We start from the raw sequence: 21,506 nt of genomic DNA, 5'->3' as shown, positions 1-21,506 counted from the left end.
TTAAAAACTGGTACCCCTTGCATTAACTCTTGCCTTTAATGGGAATGCTTTTTACTATTTCCCCTAAGCATGATGTAATTTTTTCTTGTACTGAAGATCATCTACCTACTTTATTTTTAAAAGACTGTTCTCAATCAATGGTGAATTTGACTAAATACCTTTTCAGCCAGCACAGAAATTATCAAAGGATTCTTTTCATTGACTGACATAGTGAATTACATTAATAGATTCCCCGAACCCTGGCATTCTTGAAATAAACCCAGTTTTGGTGAATGATTCTTTTAATATTCTATTAAATATATCCCACTAATATTTTATATAAGTTTATCCATTGATATATATATATATATTTTTTTTGTATTTTTCTGAAGTTGGAAACGGGGAGGCAGTCAGACAGACTCTGCATGCGCCCAACCGGGATCCACCCGGCATGCCCACCAGGGGGTGATGCTCTGCCCATCTGGGGCGTTGCTCTGTTGCGACCAGAGCCATTCTAGCACCTGAAGCAGAGGCCATGGAGCCATCCCCAGCGCCCGGGCCAACTTTGCTCCAATGGAGCCTTGGCTGTGGGAGGGGAAGAGAGAGACAGAGAGGAAGGAGAGGGGGAGGGGTGGAGAAGCAGATGGGCACTTCTCCTGTGTGCCCTGGCTGGGAATCAAACCAGGTACTCCTGCATGCCAGGCCAATGCTCTACCACTGAGCCAACTGGCCAGGGCTATCCATTGATATTTATAATTCAGATTTGGTCATTCTTTTTTTGTTTGGTGTCAACTTTATAACGTTTCATGAACAGAATCTGGAGATTGTTCTACGACCATGATGGCGAACCGATGACACACGGCCATTTTCGATGACACACGGCTGCATGTGGCCACATACCAGAGAAGTATGGGGCCACATGCCAAGAAGGACGTTTCATCCTCAGCTCCTGCACGGCCAGGTGCAGGAGCTGAGGATAAAACATTTGCTGTAGGTGTAGACGCTCTGTGCTGGAGGTCTGTAGGCCAAAACAACAGAATTCTAGCACAGAGCATCTAGTTCTGGGACTTCCAGTTAAGCCGTTAGGGGATCTTTGACCTCACTTCCTGCCGGTGGAGCAGGGAGCAGCAGAATGCGCGTGGGGGGGGGAGCATCTCTGGGGGCCCTGTGATCGCCATTACCAGCAACCACATAACCACAGCAACCATCATCCAATCTACTGTTCTGGGGTGTTGTGGATTTCTAATTGACCATCATTACTGAAATGAGTGAGGGGGAGGCTGGGAGAGGAGAGGGCCTGTGCTATGGGTGCTGTTTCCTGCCATTAGAAATAGCAGCAGCCATCTTAATTTACATAAGATGCAACTTGCAGAATTTCAAGACAGCATCTGGGCTCAGGTGTTTGTTGACTTGAGGTCAAAGCTTGAGAATCTGAAAAGGTGCCACTTGGAGAATCAAGAGGAGTGCCACTATGAACAGGAAATTTGGAGTGCCTGGAACTGATTACCAGATATTTTTAGCACCCTGAAAAATATAGCAACGGCTTTACTCACAATTTTTCCCTCTATGTACTTTTGTGAGACCTTATTCTCAGCGTTAAATAATATCAAAACCAACAAAAGAAACATTGACAGATGAAGTTAGTAGTGCTTGCTTGGGCTTGAAGTGTACAAAATATCAACCTTCAATCGAAGATTTAGCTAATGAAATTCAGCAACAAAAATGTCACTAATAGGCAGGTTAAAGAATTCCCCCTCCCCCTCACTTATCTTAGTTCACGGCACCCCACACAAGTTAAATAATATCAAGACCAACAAAAGAAACCGACTAACAGATGAACAAAGAAGTCACTAAGCAGATAAGTTAAATAATTAGTTTTTGGTTTATTAAATAGTTATATATAATTATACATTTTTGTTATTTAAACTATAAATATCATGAAACTATGGGGGGTTTTTCCCAAGTGACATACCACCCGAGTTATGCTCGGTTTTTTGGCGAATTTTGACACACCAAGCTCAAAAGATGGCCCACCACTGTTCTACGACGAACAGTTACAGCGTACCAGAGCTCATCACTGCTGACAGGTCCGGCAGGATTTCTCGGTGCTGTCCAGCTTGATAATTTTAGGCAGCAGACCTCAACAACTTTATTTCTTGTTTAGTATTGTTCCATTTAGAATTTATTTTCTCTTCTGGGGTCATTTTTTGAAATCTCTAGAAAATCATTAATTTCCTTCAGATATGCAGATATATTCCCATAGAACTGAGGAAAATCGTAGATGGTCTTTTCTCACTTGTTCTATATATTTGTGCTTTTTCCTCCCATTACCTATTAGGTGAGTGAATAACTTATTTTCTTTCCCACCAGCCCCTGGGTCCCAGAAAGAACAAGCTCTCGTATTTTATTCAGTTCTTTTTACTGGTTTCTACTCCATTAATTTTTGCTCCTGCCTTTACCGAGTAGTTCCTGCCTCCTTCAGGTTTACTTTGCTGCTCCTTTTCTAATGTCGAGTGGGATGTTCAGTTTACTTACTGTCATTCTCTCTATTCAGCATTCTCTCTACTCAGGTTTATGGATTTTCATAATTATGTCCTTATTTATGTGCACTTCGGCTTTTGTGGTCTAAAGAGAAACTAAATTATAGTTCTCATATTGACATAGTGATGTTTTTATCCATTTCTTCTGGTATTTCCTACTTTTTATTTTATGAATACTGATACTATACTCTTTCAGTCTTCATTGTGACTTGCACCTTTTAACAGCACAATGTATCCTTGGTCTTGTTTATTGCTTTTTACCCCAAAGAGTAACCTGCTTTTCTTTAAAGAGTTTCATTTTCTTAGTATGTCCGTTCTTTTCATTCTTCCTATGTCACTCTATTCTGGTACCAACTAGCAGGTCTGTCCAGAAAATGAGCCCTGCAGCCCTCTAACAGCCGTCCTCAGCAATGGACAGCCCTGCCCACTCACTAGAAGGGACCAGCCAGGCACTGTCTATTGCTGAGAATCCTTTCCTTCATTAGGTGAGTTGAACCTACTTACCCTTATCGACTAGATGGGTATGTCTGGTCTTCGTTCAGTCATATTTATAATATGCTTTCCTGTTTACCTGATAGTGGGAATCTTTTATTATATTGTCTGTGTTTCTTCTGAGAATCTGATAGACTTATATTTTTGTTCTAATGGTTGCCTTTATTACTAACCATATCTTCATGACACTTACCACTTTTCTAATCTATTACTCTAAATGGTATTGAAACCCTAACCTGAGCAATAATAACTAGTGTTCTCTTTTTTTCTGCCAGCTGATTTTAGAAGACATTCTGATGTTTCTATTTTTTAATATCTTTATACCTGTTTTTACTTGCTTTATGGGCTTTAAAAAATTATCTTTTGACACAATTTTAAAAGATGATGAAATTACAAAACTTATATTACCTCCTATCTCTCCTTCCCCTATCAGTATTTGTCTTTTATTTTTTTAAAAAAAATCTTAAATATATTTTATTGTAGTACAATACATATTAAAAAGTACAAGAATCCTACGTGGACAGCATGATAAGCTGCCACGAAATGAACAGCCCCAGGCACCACCTCCCACATGGAGAAACAGAACATAGCCAGCACCCTAGAAGACCCTCTCGCAGCCTGTTCCATCCCCACAACCTTCTCCCCCGGACCTGACGTGCATGGTGGGCAAATCAGCTTTCAGTTGTGATTGTATTATTAATTATTGTATTATTTTCCATAGAAACAACTATAAGTATACTTCTGCCAACCTCTGTAGCTATGAGGAACAATGCCTGGGGTATCTGAGCATGCATTTCTGTTGAGTATAAAGTAAGAGCAAAAATGCTGGGTCATTGTGTTCCTAATTAGCCTTACTCAGCTGCCAATCAACACTCCCGATGGCTACACACACTTGCCTCTACAGTTCAGTATGGCAGATTGCATTTTTCATATCCTCACCAACATTTGCTGTTGTCTATTTTAAAAATTTCAGTCATTTTGCTAGGGATGTAAATGTATATCATTGGGATTTTAAATCTTCACTTATCTGATGTTAATGAGAACGAGTACCCTTTCATAAGACCTATTTACGATGGGGTTATATTACTGATTTATAGAAGCTCTATACATCTGGATAAGCTGTCAAGTAGTATATATAAATACCTTCTCCCTTTCCACAGGCTTGCTTTTCATGTTCTTAAGGGGTTCTGATGTTTAGACATTACTAACTGTAGCATAATGACCAATCTTTCATTTATTTTACAGCTATTCTTTATGTTGCCTTCTGAAAGTTTTAGCATTTTACTTGCATGTCCAGATTTACAAACTCTCTCATAGTGGTTGTGCGTGTGTATGTATGTGTGTGTGTTAGGCAGGATCAAGATACAGTTACCTAACACCGTTTTTGTTTATGCATTCCCCACTGTTCTCAGTGTAACCTGTCAGGAATTAACGAGCCCTAATTGTGTAGGGCTGTTTTTGTATGCTACTCTGCCCATTGATTTGTCCTTCCTTGAGCCAACATCATTAATTACTGTAATTTTATTTTGTTGTATGACCTCTAATTTTGTTCTTGTTCAATATAACCTTACTATGTTAGGCCCTATGAATTTCCACATTGGCTATCCTTTTCTACCAATAAATAGGTAAATAAGTAACCTGCTGGGATTGGAACTAGGATTGTACTACATCTATACATCAGTTCTCCAGTCCAGGAACTTAATATTATATGTTTGACTACTTAGAGCTCCTATAATACCGTCAGTGATGCAGTGGTCAGCAAGCTCTTTCTGTGACAGGCCAGAAAGCAAATATTTATAGCGTAATGTCTCTGGGCCACATGGCCTTTGTTACAATTACTCTACTTCTACAGCATAAAAGCAACCAAAAACAGTATGTAAATGAGGAGGCATGATGTCCCAATAAAACTATCTACGGAAACAGATAGGAGACCAAATTTGGGCTGCAAACCTTGGGTTGCTAGGCCCTGTTTAATAGTTTTCTGTAGAGGTCTTATATATATTTTATCACAATTTAATGTTAAAGATAGTTCTTTAAAATTTCATTTTGTTTTCTTGCTGACAGGAAGAAATACAACTGATTTTTGCATACTGAATTTGTCCCGCTATCCTGATAAATTGGCTTGTTAATTCTAGTAATTCATCTAAAGATTGTTTTGGATTTTCTACGTTTACAACCATGACTTTTGCAAAAAAGAAAAGAAAGAGACAGCCTTCTTTCTCTCGTTCTGTATTCCTTCTCCTTGATTTATAACCTGGACCACCAGTACAATACTGAATACAGCAGGGACAGCACCAGGACTTATTCTTACAACCAGGGAGGCACTTCTCATACTGTCCCATTAAATATGTTTTGAAGATTTTTCAGACAAACTTTTTTTCTTTACATTGTTTAAAATTTATTTTTATTCATTTTAGAGGAGATAGAGAAAGAGAGAGAGAGAAAGAGAAAGAGAGAGAGAGAGAGAAGGGGGAAGGAGCAGGAAGCATCAACTCTCATATGTGCCTTGATGAGGCAAGCCCAGGGTTTTGAACCGGCGACCTCAGTGTTCCAGGTCGACGCTTGATCCATTGCGCCATCACAGGCCAGGCCTAAGAAAATTTTTTTTTATCAGATTTTACGTGGTATTAAATTATTTTCTCCACGTAGTCAAATGTCTGCAATTTTTCTCCTTTAGTTTATAAATGTGGTGAATGATAGTATTTTTATTAGAATGTTAAAAGAGCTTTGACTTGGAATGAACTCAGCCTTGTTTGCTAACATCCTGTGCTTTGATATATCACAGCCTGGCGATATTCTGTTTGGGCTTTTACACCATGTTCGTGACAGAGACTAGTGTCGAGCAGAGAGCAACAAAACCAGACTTGTCCAAATACTTTGTTTTGTAGACTTGACTTTGGAACCAGATAACTATTTTGCACAATTAAATTCAACTTTGTTTTATAAATAAAAGATATCCCTAAAAATTAAAAGAAAAAATGAAACCAGCCTGACCAGGTAGTGGTGCAATGGATATAAAGCATTAGACTGGGATGCAGAGGACACAGGTTTGAAACCCTGAGGTCAACTGCTTGAGCGCAAAGTCACCAGCTTGAGCATGGGGTTGCCAGCTTGTGCATAGAATCATAGACATGACCCCATGGTCGCTGGCTTAAAGCCCAAGGTCGCTGGCTTAAACAAGGGGTCACTCGGTCAGCTGTAGCCTCCCGGTCAAGGCACATTAAGAGAAACAATCAATGAACAACTAAGGAACCACAACAAAGAACTGATGCTTCTCATCTCTCTCCCTTCCTGTCTGTCTGGCCGTTTCTGTCCCTCTCTCAGTCTCTCTCTGTCTGTCTCTGTCACACACAAAAAAATAAAAGAAAAAGTGAAACCAATATAATCTGTGTATTGAATTGGTGGCATAACCACATATAAGCAAATATTTCAAAAGGTATTTACAGCATGGATATCTGCTGTACACACCTAGTAACACACTGCTCAGTGACTACACTGGTGCTATACTGTTGGGTAGTACCCAGGTTCTTGTTTTGAGAGTTGGGTGTATAGATATGTTGTGTGTGTTTAGGGGGGAGTGTTGTTGGATAGCTAATAACTAGATTTCTGATGTATAAGATATAAAAAGAAAAAAGTGCTTTAATCCTAAATTTGAATTAAAAATAGGATTAGAAATGTAGGCGTTCTGAGAAGAGAAGAAGGTACTTAGGGACATCTTTGCCCCACAGCATGAGGGGAAAAAAGACAGAAGGCTGAGAGTGAAGCAGGCAGAACAACTTCCATCTGACTCAGGGTTTATTACACTCAGCTACCTCAGGATTCGGAAATCTTTTTACGAGTCTTCTCGCATAATCTCTTTAACTTCAATGGACTTCAGGTCTAAATGATTGCTTCATAAATTATTTTGGCCACTGAATTTGAATAATTTCTCAGAGATAGTTCCAGCTTTCTGATCTCCTACTGTATCCCTAAGTGTATCTGAATAAGGTACACTGAATAAACCTGACTTATTATGTAGATCTTGTTCCACTCCAGTGCTGATGGTCACCAGTTTGGTGAGAGCATCATCAGCCCCCACATAACTGGCCAGCATGCTATTATCAGGGTGTAAAAATCTGATTTTTGTGGATTCATATAGTTTAGTAATTCTGCAGAAAGGCAAATTATCTGGAGCATGTGGGCAGTTTCAAAAATGACAGCAATGGCTAGCATTTACTGAATACTTACTAAATGCTAAATAACTGACATATATTATTACCACATGTAAATAAGTAACTCATTCCTATTTTACAAAAAGAAAACTACGTCTTAGAGAAGTCAAGTCACCAAACGGCACAGAGCCAGTGAGTTACAGTTGGGGTTAAACTTCAGTCTGTCTGGTAGGTCGGCATGCCTCTCTCGTGTATGCAAAGGCTGACATTCCATTCCATAATCACAAACAACCACCCATGGCAATACAAATAAAGCAAGTACAGTACTCCTGTTTTTAAAATATCCAGAAGAAATAACTTATATGCTAAGTTATAAATTTTTCAAACTAAACATGATCAGTAATTTTAAGAGAACACTTGAAAATATAACTAATCAAAATGTATTAACTGAAAAAAATTATTACCATCTCAAGAATAAACATCTTGAACAAGTAAAAGAATATACAAGTTAACCTGTGGTGGCGCAGTAGATAAAGCCTCAACCCTGAACACTGAGGTTGCCGGTTCAAAACCCTGGGCTTGCCTGGTCAAGGCACATATGGGAGTTGATGCTTCCTGCTCCTCCCCCCTTCTCTCTCTCTCTCTCTCTCTCTCTCTCTCTCTCATAAATAAAACCTTAATATATATATATATATATATATATATACACACACACACACAAATTATTTCAAATGCAAGAAATCTCATAAGCCAAAGTTGCTCAATCAATCTTCATAATTCAAGGTCATAGAGGACATAAAATACTTTACAAGGTCACTGAGCATAGCCATAAATGCCAAAATTTGATTATTATATATAATATATATTTGATTCATTATTATATATAATATATAATATATATAATATATATCAGGGGTCCCCAAACTTTTTACACGGGGGGCCAGTTCACTGTCCCTCAGACCATTGGAGGGCCGCCACATACAGTGCTCTTCTCACTGACCACCAATTAAAGAGGTGCCCCTTCCGGAAGTACGGCGGGGGCCGGATAAATGGCCTCAGGGGGCCGCATGCAGCCCGCGGGCCGTAGTTTGAGGACGCCTGATATATATAATATATATATATATATATCAGCTTCAAATAATAAAGCAACACGAAGTCGGGGTCCCACTCTGAGAGGGTACCAGTATATACAGCTATCAGTATCTCAACACTTACTAGTCAAAAGTGGCAAGAGATTTGTGATTCTCATGAATATTGCCTTTATTTTTTCAAACATCATGGTAGTGATGGTGATACTACTCCCTTTAAAGTAGCACTTTCTTAGGACTCTAAAAGTAGATTGAGCAGTCTTAGCTTTAGGAACATTTCAGCATGAAGACTATTTGTTGTATTTGTGAGTACAATGGCAATGCCTTCATTGTTTCAAAGGATAAGCCCACCTGTATAAAAACTATACCTCAGTTTCACGCTGTTTCTTTTTCTCTTCGAACTGTAGTCGTCTCTGCAGTTCTTCCAGGGCAGCTCGGTATATTGCATCTTGAGTATTCTGAAGTTTGATGATTTGATCGAACACGGCTCTAAGTTCGTTTAAAAGTGCCTGAAGAGATAAGACATTTTTTTAAATGAATAGAGCATCAAATAAAATACCGATAATTAGTAATAAAATACTATAAAACAAGGATCAACTCACATTCTCAGAATTCTCATTAGTTATTCATTCATTTATAAAACATTTACTGAACACCTACTATGCAATAGCACTATACCAGGTCCTGGCCCTATAATTCTGTATCACCATAGCAACAGCAGTCTGACAGACTCCAAGCTCTCTTATGCAAATTACCTCCAATCCTCACAAAACCCTTCCAAACTCAAAGCACTGCCCCAAGTTTCAAAGCTAGTAGTAAGTAGCTGAGTCAGAAGTTGAACTAGTCCACAGTTTAGAAAGGAAAGGAATGGCATGTACTTCAAGGTTGTTTTTTTTGTCTGCACATTCATACCAAAACCAAACATTGAGATTATAAGAAAGAAAATTCTTAATAAACAGTGTACTTTTTAATTTAGTAAGGTTTTTTAAAGATGAGTATATTTTAAACAAGGAATGAAAAGATGGCTGAACACTGTGGAGGTAGGGACTCTAAATGTTTTGAAAACATGTCAATGCCACAGTATATTTCTCTAGTTAATTGCTTATGTGTTACAACAGTGTTCTTCAATATACAGAAAGAGGAAGGAAACAGAATAAGATCTACAGCACTAAATCATTTATGTAAATAAAAAATATATCTATGCCAAAATACTATATAGATCAGTGGTCCCCAACCCCTGGGCCGCGGACCGTTACCAGTCCGCTCAGAAAAAATAAATAACTTACATTTCTGTTTTATTTATATTTAAGTCTGAACGATGTTTTGTTTTTTAAAAATGACCAGAGTCCCTCTGTTACATCCGTCTAAGACTCACTCTTGACGCTTGTCTCAGTCACATGATACATTTATCCATCCCACCCTAAAGGCCGGTCCGTGGCCCAAAAAAGGTTGGGAACCAATGGTGGAGAACAGCCAAAGAGGGGAACCCAACAATCATGAGAAGGCTGACAAAATGATGTGCCACCACTGAAGAGAATTAACTCTATCCTCTGCCATCTCAGATTAAAAAACAAAAAACCACCTGACCAGGTGGTGGCACAGTGGATAGAGCATCAGCCTGGGATGCAGAGGACCCAGGTTCAAGACCCCGAGGTCGCTGGCTTGAGTGCGGACACACCAGATTGAGCATGGGTTAACTGGCTTGAGCGTGGGATCGCAGACATAATCCCATGGTCGCTGGCTTGAGCCCAGAGGTTGTTGCCTTGAAGCCCAAGGACTCTGGCTTTAGCAAGGGGTCACTGGCTCAGCTGCAGCCCCCCAGTCAAGGCACATATGAGAAAACAATCAATGAACAACTAAGGTGCCACAACAAAGAACAGATGCTTCTCATCTCTCTCCCTTCCTGTCTGTCTGTTGCTATCTGTCCCTCTGTCTCTGCCTCTCTCTTAAAAAAAAAAACACCATTAACAATTTAAAGAAAAATGGTAATTTCAAAGTGCAGGGAGAAAAAAATCATGTGTTAAAATTTAACATCCACTCCTGATTTATATAACACATCTAAACAAACTAGAACCCTATCAGATGTTTTGGCAAACATCGCTGTCAATGGTGAAATGATAAAACATCTCTTTTATGTCAGTGATAAGATAAGGAGTCCAACTGGTGCTGCCAGCAACCTAAGCTGATACCTAAGGCAGGAGAAAGCAAAGGCACACCCTGTAGAAAGAAACAAAACTTTTTCCTTGAAGAAAACAGGATCTAATACGATTTAGAAAATAATGGAATAAAAGATCAAAGTGAAGAATAGCATTCCTATAAACCAGCCAAACTCCGAAAATGTAGTTAATAATTTAACAAAAGATTTGCAAGATGTTTATGGGAGAAAAATGATATGACGTTATTGAGAAGCATAAAAAAACTTGGGAAACTCAAGAGGCTCCAAGTTCATGGATGAGAAGATATGAGAAAGCTTGGACTAACTCTGTTGTTGGAAACAATTTTAGAGTTAGCAAAGACATTTGCAACACCATCCTCATCACCATCATCTGATGGATACAAGCTGTACCTTGCTAAAATATTCTTTGTAAAGCAACAGTAATACTTGTGCTCAAATTTCGTTTACTAACATTTGAGCTAAGTCCAAAGTGTTAGTAAAACAAAACTGACGTATTTGCTAAATAACTTACAGAACAACCTAATGCAAGAGAACTCAGATATTGCAAAATGGACAGTTTGTGTTCTTGGTAATTTACTACAATGCACTTGTGGGAAACAACAATGCAGACTTGATTAGGTTGATGGAAGGACCTGACCATGTATTGCTGTGCCCCTGGCTAGGCAAATCTGAGATACACCCAGCAAACACTGTGCTTATTTTTAAAGTTGTTTGTTCTTTTGGATGGGTCGTATTTTATGTAAAAAAAAAAAAAAAAAAGGCAAAACAAAAGATGAAGATAGTATAATATTTTGTTCTTAATAATGATATATTTCCTCTAATTTGTTTCTTTATTGCAGTGAAATAAAAATTTATTATTTTTGGAGTAATTAATTCTTCTGTGATATAATTTACTGCTCTTTACTTCAAGCTAAGGATGCAGTATGGGTTCCTGCTAGCAAGCTGTTCATACAGGACAGCTGCAAAAGTGTGTTCTGTGGTGACATCAGTTTGCAACAATTTCCTGTATGACTCAGGGTTTTTCTCAACAATGCACAAATAACAATTATAAAAATGTACACACACACACCTACAACTGTCATGCCATAACCTCTAACATAAAAATTATGTGTATGAAACATGCTCGTTTTTCTTAATAACTGATATAATAAAAAAATAATTTATGTCAATAACATTGTTTCAATCTTTTTTATAAGGGGTAGGCAAAAGTAGATTTACAGTTGTGAGTCTGAGAAACACAAGAGTTTATTCTTGTTTTATTATGTATTATTGTACTCTTTATTTTTATTTACAACTATAAGCATACTTCTGCCTACCATTGTATATTGGGTTTCTTAAAAATCAAAAATCCTTTAGTAATTAAACCATCAAATTAAAAGTAAAATCATTGGCATGGGGTCATTTCAGAAATGACGATTAAGCCTTCAGAACAATGAATGACTCCTTCAATGAGTCTACCAACTTACATGTAAATATTCCATTATTACAAAAAGAAATAATGATACAGGTCAACATATTGTTCCCTTGCATTCTGTTACTCTGTTCATATCAGTGATGATGCTCTAGAGGGAGGAAGAGGGACTATTTCACTTGTTTCATACAGAATGTTCACATCTATAAGTTGGTTAAAACTCCTAATTAACCAGTTGCAGGAGTGCTGCTTATTTACCACAGTCAGACTTGATCAGTGTGGATACAATTCTCAGTAGTTAACATATTTTCTGAAAAGCATTAAATCTATCATAAATCTCTATAAAACACACACACAAGATGGCTTTTAATCATTTAATGAGTCATGAGTAGCATTCATGTGCCAGGTACTATTAAGTAAATCATATAATTAATTCTCACAAATCAATGGAACAGAGACAAGCATCATGCCCTTTCAAAACATGAGAACACTGGGGTCAAAAGCTGTGTGGGACTGAGACCTCAGTCATCTGCCTACAGAGCCTCTGTGTCGTCTGACCAGGACACTTGGGGCACACGTGACAGCGAATGCCTTGAGTCCAAGAATAATGTCGTATCTGTTCCTACAACTCATCTGACAGGATGAGGATGCTCATCCACATTCACTGAAAAACAAATGTGTCAACCAACACAATACATGGAAACTAATTTCTATGATCTTAGCCTGATAAAGACAACATTTAACAACAGGAATAAGGCTAAAAAGTTTGAGATATGCATTTCTTAAATTACTAATTACAGTCAAAGTATTTTAAGTTGCTTTTAAGCCATTACCGTATTTCAACACATTTATAAAAAACATTCTATATAGAAGCATCTTTGACCTGAGCAATTTTTTTACACATATGATTGATAACTCTTTATCATAATGTTTTCTCAGCCATAGTTGGCCAACCTAGATGAACTGAAATTTTAGACAAAATGAAAGCCCTTTCAAACAGTGCATTTCCCACCGAAGGACCCTTAAAGAGAGTGGTCATTTACTAGGAAGCAGCCCTCGGTAAGCCTGAAATTTCTTTGAAGTTGCACATTTAATGTCAAAATGCACTTGAAATTTTGCCTCCTATTTCACAATATATTTCTTCAAGTGTGAGTAAGGTGTTTCTTTTTTCCCCACATCTAAAATCAAAACTCCCAGTAAACTGGCCACATGGAACATGTAACCTTCAGAATAGGGGTCTAAGGAAAGGAACATTAGCAAAAAAGCATGGGGCCTACAAATGCTTAGGGTTTCTCTGCATAAACAGCCTATTTTCTAACTCATGCAGCCAGATGCTGACTTACTGAAGGTAAAAGACAGAGAAGACCATTATCCCCCGATGAAGAAAACGAGAGCGTGTAGCCTGGAGGGCCCTGCATTTCCTCGCGCCATTCTCCTGGACTTTCAGACAGGTTATTGTTCGTTTTGTTTTTACACTGCCTTGTTTGGTTTATTTTGTTCCATTATTATCCCCCCCACAAATCAAAGCCATCACTCATGATGAGTTTTTCTTTTGCATAACCACAGGAGGACATTATTAGACCCAGGAAATGAGTGGGTATTATATTCTGTACCATTTTTACATCCATTTTAGAGCACGTTCTTGTTTCAGCACTATTGTTCAAATTCTGTTCAGAAACAGCGCACCTTGAACATTATTAATAAAATTGTATTATCACTACTAATGTGGACATTGGGCAATTTTGAAGATTCTCCATTTGAGAGGAACCCAAGAAAAGAAGACTATGACGACTCCTGTTTCTTGTTTCTAAATCATACATCAGCCTTACACTGGAGTCCGTGTCCAGCAGACACCGGGAGATGATGGTATCCAAGAACACCTCGTGGGCTGCAATGATGTGGTCCAAATCTTGGGCCTGCTGCACTTTGTTCCAAAGTTCATCCCAAGAACATTCGAGCACCTAGGAAACAACAATGCGAAACTCAGGGATAAGGTTGTGTTCTCCCTAGCACAGTTTCTTTTACAAATAACACCATACAAAGTCATAACACATGGCATTTAAAGCAAAACCAACAAATGATTTGTATGTACCTCAAATGTAATGTAATACTGCATTTGATGAATGAAATGGACCATCTCAGAGGCCAGAATGTGACAGTGATGCAGTACCCCAGCGAACTCTGCAAGATAGTCAAAGAACTGATGTTAGACACCACAGGAAATGCACTTAAGATCAACACGATGCTCTCCCTCCCCTGTCTGCAACATAGCTCTAAAAAATAAAGTAAGAATCACTAGCTTTAAGTCCTGCCCCCTTAAAACAAGAAACAACCTTTTCATAATCAATTTCTGTTCTGCTCAAGCTAACTAAGACTTAGCTATCTAATCAAATAGCATATTACTTTATAGAATATAAGGATCTAATAAAGAATGGCATAAAACAAAATAATTGTATTTGAAAATTAAATAGAAAAATTTTATCTTATGATAATACAATAGCTTGAATAAATGTAAGCTCAATTTTATGGCTTCTTTACAATTAGTCTGCCCACTGTGCATGAAACATTTACTATTCCCTAGCCATTTGGAGACAAAAGTGACATTTCCTTAAGGACCCGAAAGTGACCTTGTCACCTGAGAGAAACATGAACTTTGGGGGGAGGTGATCCTGAGCCCAGACTCTGCCTCTATTCTTTATAAGATTATGAAACCATCAAAAGGCTTGAAGGTCACCAAGGAGCAGCCGTTCTCTGCTCATACTTCTAATTTTTTGTTCAAAGACTCTACCAGAGTATGATGAGACACTATTGTACATGAGGGTTCAATCAGAGAAGGGCCCATCAGAGGAAGGACTACAAAGAGATTTTAATATGTGTCAGACTTGACAGATTCTTGTTATTGCTTCAAGTGCTCTGTGTGTGTGTCAGAGACAGAGTGACAGAGAGAGGGACAGATAGGGACAGACAGGAAGGGAGAGAGATGAGAAGCATCAATTCTTCATTGCAGCACCTTAGTTGTTCATTGAATGCTTTCTCATATATGCCTTGACCAGGGAGCTACAGCTGAGCCAGTGACCCCTTGCTCAAGTAGACCCAGGAAATGGATGGGTATTATATTCTGTACCATTTTTACATCCATTTTAGAGCACGTTCTTGTTTCAGCACTATTGTTCAAATTCTGTTCAGAAACAGCGCAACTTGAACTCAAGCCAGCGACCTTGGGTTCAAGCTGGTGAGCATTGCTCAAACCAGATGAGCCTGCACTCAAGCTGGTGACCTTGAGGTTTCAAACTTTGTCCTTCGCGTCCCAGTCCAACGCTCTATCCACTGCGCCACCACCGGTCAGGGTCAAGTGCTTTTCATTAGCTTCCTAGATAAACAATTTGTTGCACATAAAGTTATTTGAAAACTTACTTTTGTCCCTTCTAATGAGAGTAACATGGAAGTAAAATATATAAACAAGTATGAAAAAAATAACGGGCATGATATATTCTTTTAAAAATACTCCTTCCAGGCCCTGGCCGGTTGGCTCAGTGGTAGAACGTCGGCCTGGCGTGAAGGAGTCCCGGGTTCGATTCCTGACCAGGGCACACAGGAGAAGCGCCCATCTGCTTCTCCACCCCTCCCCCTCTCCTTTCTCTCTGTCTCTCTCTTCCCCTCCCTCAGCCAAGGCTCCATTGGAGCAAAGATGGCCCGGGCGCTGGGGATGGCTCCATGGCCTCTGCCTCAGGCGCTAGAGTGGCTCTGGTTGCAACAGAGTGACGCCCTGGATGGGCAGAGCATTGCCCCCTGGTGGGCGTGCTGGGTGGATCCCGGTCGGGCGCATGCGGGAGTCTGTCTGACTGCCTCCCGTTTCCAGCTTCAGAAAAATACAAAAAAATAAAAATAAAAATACTCCTTCCTGCAAGTTAAGAACAGCACTGTGGGGATTTTGCTGGCCTTGGTTAACATGTACTATTATATGGCCAGTGAAGAAACAGCACGGCCACTTCAGAGGATCAGCACATGTCCCAAATACACTGGATGTCTTCCACAGCATTAGGAATCTGTAATCCATGAATATGGTAAACATTCTTCTAAAGCAGTGTTCTTCAACTGCCACTCCGTGGCCCAGTGCCAGTTTGCAAAAGAGTTAACCACCCTGATGCTGTGAGATTATACACTCAATGGTCACAGTTGAATTCGTTCATGCTTAGGGTGATTTGTGCCTTAGCGGTCCCCGAAATAATTCTCCTATTTTCACCACTCCCCAACTGTAAAAGATTGAAAACCACTGTTCCAAAGAACAGGTTATAAACTTCACATTTCATTTGAAAGCCTAGAATGAAGACTATACTTTTTTCTATTAAAACTATCAAATGAGGCTAAGATTTCTAGTCTGATGCTCATAGTCTATTAAACCAAAATTACTTTTCAATGTAAAAGAGCATAATAAAATGCTGTTTTAAGTGATATTCATCCATATTAGAGTTTAAGTAAGCTGCTCAGGGAAGTAACTACCATTTACTGCCATTTCTATAGTAACTACTATTTCTATTTTGGGTTTAACCCAGAACTGGAATGACAACTGGATCTCCCCTCCCTCCCTGAGCCAGGCGTCTTACCTGGAGCACTATCTGTGTAGCTACAACACTCAACATGTGTGTAGGCATGCACAACACAGATCTTTCTAGGGTGTGATTTCATTTCTTTGTAGTATGACCAAGTTATATAAAATAGTCTAGATATCATTTGTGGAAGGGTATTTTTTTTAATGTTTTGAATTTTATCACAGAATTCTGATGAACTTTTTCATAGGGAAACAAACTAAATACTGTCTTTACAAAGCAAACATACAACACTCAAGTCTCACTGTGACAGCCAATGTCTCTGAATCTATCCTCTAGTGCACTCTGAATCTCTCCTAAAATGCACTGCTTTGCACATACTCACAGTAAACGCCGTCAACTTATTTTCCAGGCTTGTGAACAACTATGCAGTTTACACTTATCCATCTTGACAATTTTCTACCAGAGAAAGTTTAACATCTCTGACAGAATTGTAGACTTCTTCATACACTCCTGATAGGTGACTTAAGAGAACGTTAACTAGACCACTCTCAGGACTAGCTCTGGGGACCCTATAATTACTACAGAAGTGTCACATTTTTTGTGGCTACTCTCCATTATCTAGCTCCAAGTCAATTTTCTATACAATTCCATGGAAACTGAAGTCTTACTGGCCCTTTTGGTGTAGACTTCTTGAGGTCTCCTCTAGAGTTTTTCCACTGGTGTCACACTGACAATTAAACCAGCAGTATGTAGATATCTATTGCCTTGTTTTTCAGTAGCAGGTTATACATTTTTGCTAACATTTTCTACATTTCGTTTTGAGCTCCTTTGTAAACCAGAATTATTTTTCTAACATTATGACAGTTTGATAAATAGACATGTAGTGACTAATTCATTAATTGTTTATAATCTCTGATTTATACTGATATTTGAGTATAGTTTCTCCACTGCTGATTAATTTTCTATTCTTTACTGTCACCCACATTTAGAAATGAAAATACAACTGAATGACCACAAAAAAAAAAAAAATTTACAAAAAAATCCCATCATGTTATGTTGGTGTCAATCTCAACTTCATGGCATTCAACCTCAGCTAACCCTCCATGGTACCAAGAAATCCTTTATTTTCTCTCCCTTACTGTAAAACAGCTGTTTCAGCTCTTGCTATCCTGAACTCTTTGATCTACCACCTTCTCTCCCTTCTCCTTCCTAGGTCATGAGGAAAAGCAGCCATCAGCTGGGAACCCCTCTACCTGCTGGCCACCAAACCCACACACTCAGCACCAACACAGCTTTAAAACTAATCCCAGATCTACCTCTATGCTTTAAATGTCCTCTTCTTTTCCTTCCCTTCTAGGATTTATCAACCTCTACTTCTTTCTTCCCATCAGCATTTTTAAGTGAGGAGGGAAGATAGTGAGACAGACTCCCATATGGGCCTGACCGGGACCCACCTGGCAACCTCCCACCCCATCTAGGGCCGACGCTCAAATCAACCAAGCTATCCTCAGCACCTGGGGCTGATGCTTGAACCAGTCAAGCCACTGGCTCGGAAGGAGAAGAGGGAGAAAAGGGGGAGGGGGAGAGAAGCAGATGGTCACTTTTCTTGTGTGCCCTGACCAGAAATTGAATCAGGAATGTCTATATGCCTGGATAATGCTCTATCCACTGATCCACCTGGCCCTTTCAACAAAGCTCTGAAACCATGAGCTTTTTTGTGCATGAGTGACTAGTGCCCAATGTTTTCCCCTCCTCACTGCAAAGTAAGCAATACTGATTAACCTAGCCAGTTACCCTCAAATGACAACTGAGACAGTTTTCAGCCTCAGTGGATTTCTTGCAGCAGTGGCCATATTTCATCTTCCCTCTTCCTTGAAATTTCTCTCTCCTGGGTTTCAGAGAAACTACATTCTTCCAGTCCTCTTCCAGTCCTCTACATTCTGTCCTGTTCCACTTCTCTGTACTCCAAGACCTTTTCTCTTCTCGCTCTTTTCCTAAGCAACCTCGTAAATTCCATGGCTTCAAATACCATCTAACTTAGTAACATCTGAAGTCTTTATCTCTAGTTTGAATCTGTATTGGGCTTCAGGTCAATCTAACCAGATGTGTGGCATATATGCATAAAAACATCTTAAATTAGCCTGACCTGTGGTGGCGCAGTGGATAGAGCCTCTACCTAGAACAATGAGGTCACCAGTTCAAAACCCTGGGCTTGCCTGGTCAAGGCACATATGGGAGTTGATGCTTCCTGCTTCTCCCCTCTTCTCTCTTTCTGTCTCTCCTCTCTCTCTAAAAATGAATAAATTAAAATAAAATTGTGTCACATTAAAAAATACTCAAATTAATGTACCTGAAATGACAGCATTACCTGTTTGTGCTCCTCTAGCCCTCCCCAGACTGATGAGTGACACCACCAGCCACCCTACAGTCAGAGACCCAGGCTGCTGCCCTCCTCATCTGTGCACACTGAAGCACCAAGTCCTGCCTCCAACATCGCTCTCAAATTCGTCCACTCCCCCCCACCCCAGGGCTACTGTGTTCACCAAACTCAACACCATCCCTCACACATTACTACAACTGACTGGTCTGCTGACCTCTATTTTCACCCTGCAGATCCAATTTTCTCAGTGATGCCAGAGGAGTTTTTGGAAAACACAAATCCAAGCACACCAGGCCCCAGAATAAAAGCTTCAATGGTTCCCACTGCCATTAAAGTCAAACTAACAGCTTTCAAGGTCCCTGTTTAGCTCTCTCTCCTGCTAGCCTTCTCAACCCCCCCCCCCATTTTTCTTTTTGACAGACAGAAAGAGGGATAGGGACAGACAGACAGGAAGGGAGAGAGACGAGAAGCATCAATTCTTCATCGCAAAACCTTAGTTGTTCATTGATTGCTTTCTCATACGTGCCTTGATGGGGGGGGGGGCTACAGCAGACCGAGTGACCCCTTGCTCAAGCCAGAGACCTTTGGGCTCAAGCCAGCGACCATGGGGTCATGTCTATGATCCCATGCTCAAGCCAGTGATCCTATGCTTAAGCTGGTGAGCCTTCACTTGAGTGGATGAACCTGCACTCAAGCCAGCAACCTTGGGTTTTGAACCTGTGTCCTCTGTATCCCAGTCTGACGCTCTATCCACTGCACCATCGCCTGGTCAGACCTCACCCCCTTTCTGAAAATACTATTCAGACAAATCACTGCCCTTCCTTCCCTTGACTAATGTACCCTTTCTAGATGCTGGCTTGGATGTTACTGCCTCTGGGAAGCCTTTTTTATCCTACCCACAGCTGTCAGGTGCCTGCCTTTTGTATTCCTATAGCACCTGGTCTTTCCTATATCAAACAACTTAGCACAGTGTATTATAAATTCTTGTTGAAATGTATATCTTGACCTAATAGACCATAAACTCCTTGACCACAGGGACCTTGTCTGTCATACCCATGACTGGATACCCAGAAGAGGCAACCAAAGTAAACCCTCAATAATTATTTACTGAATGAGTAATTTAGACCCTCAAAATTAAAGCAGATAGTCTTCATTCATCTATATCTTGACTATTTAAATTCACATCCTTTTCAAAAGGTTTTCATGACCAAGGCAAATTTAACAACATTGAAATCTGTTCTTTTCTTTTATTCTTAAAGTATTACCAAATGATATGTTTTCTTTCTTAAAAAAAAAATCTTTTCCTGTGTCTAATGAGTACAGCATTTTAATGGCACTCTCCTAAAATAAAGCCTCTGAGAATGAAGAGACCTAGGCTTGTGCTATATGGACACTGCCTGTTGAAAAGAAATCTGATAAAATAATCCACATAATAAGAGTCTGAAATCTCTGTAACACTATAATTCTTTCTCTTCGCCATGTGAGAAATCAGTCAAACATCATATGCTGTATTTCACTATGAACCCAATTCACAAGCAGATTAAATTCACAAGGTATATAATTTGATCAATTCCTAAAAAAAAAAAAAGAAATACAATTTAAGAACTATACCTGAAACACCCCTTAAATCTCTTTATCCAGAACCTTGAAAATACGCTTAAAAGAAAGTTAAAGTAAAAGTACTTGTTGTATTTTTACAGTTGACCTACAAATAACTACATAATTCTAAGAATCCTAAAAGCAAAGCAACATTTGCACCGAGGTCCAATAAATAGGTGAATACAGCAGATTTCCCAGTAGCCTAAATTAACAGTAGACAGTTTTATATACAACATCAAGAATGACCATTCTTTTCTTCAGTTTATTTAAGATCTAAGTATTAGATACATTTGTAATTCTTTACTGCCCTCTAAAGGTTGTTGAAAGAAATTCAACTTTGATTTAAAAATACAAATGACTCTTAAAGGACTTGACCATGTGGTTTATTTAGGCCTCTTCTGTCAGAAGTATCTGCTCATACAAAGATACACCATAAACAGTGTTGAGAGTTGTTAAAAATTATAAAAATTTCTTGTTTTAAAATACCCTAAAGCACTTTTTCACAATTCCATAAACTCCTTCAACCTGTATTTGTAACTAATACTATCATATTTTTAATTTTTTATTTATTGATTTGAAAAACACCGACTTGTGTTCTGCCTATCTATGCATACACTGGTGAATTCTTGTAAATGCCCTGGCTGGAGACCAATCTGAAATTCTGGTGTACAGAAACAACCCTCTAACCAACTAGGCTACCCAGCCAGGGCTAATGTTGCATTTAAAAGTGACTTCATCAAAAGGAACCCTCATACACTGTTGGTGGGAATGTAAAGTAGTACAACCACTATGGAGGAAAGTATGGTGGTTCCTCAAAAAACTGAAAATAGAACTACCTTATGACCCAGCAATCCCTCTACTGGGTATATACCCCAAAACCTCAGAATCATTGATACGTAAAGACACATGTAGCCCCATGTTCATAGCAGCACTGTTCACAGTGGCCAAGACATGGAAACAACCAAAAAGCCCTTCAATAGAAGATTGGATAAAGAAGATGTGGCACATATACACTATGGAATACTACTCAGCCATAAGAAATGATGACATCAGATCATTTACAGCAAAATGGTGGGATCTTGATAACATTATACGGAGTGAAATAAGTAAATCAGAAAAAAACAAGAACTACATGATTCC

The 21,506-nt window shown here is 39.2% G+C and overlaps 1 protein-coding gene across 1 annotated transcript in view; it reads right to left on the bottom strand.

The window, feature by feature from the left end:
• TUBGCP3 (tubulin gamma complex component 3) overlaps window positions 1-21,506 on the bottom strand; it is a 98,730-nt gene that overhangs the window by 4,338 nt on the left and 72,886 nt on the right. Inside the window, exons 18-20 of the mRNA XM_066235351.1 lie at window positions 13,930-14,018; window positions 13,667-13,798; window positions 8,619-8,759 (exon numbers count right to left, since the gene is read on the bottom strand). Coding sequence (XP_066091448.1) covers window positions 8,619-8,759; window positions 13,667-13,798; window positions 13,930-14,018 — 362 coding nt within the window. The remainder of the gene's footprint in view (window positions 1-8,618; window positions 8,760-13,666; window positions 13,799-13,929; window positions 14,019-21,506) is intronic.

Source organism: Saccopteryx bilineata, chromosome 6 (genome assembly GCF_036850765.1).
Source record: "Saccopteryx bilineata isolate mSacBil1 chromosome 6, mSacBil1_pri_phased_curated, whole genome shotgun sequence".
NCBI lineage: Eukaryota > Metazoa > Chordata > Mammalia > Chiroptera > Emballonuridae > Saccopteryx > Saccopteryx bilineata.
Note: the sequence above shows the minus strand (reverse complement) of the source record. Positions and strands in the feature narration are given on the sequence as shown.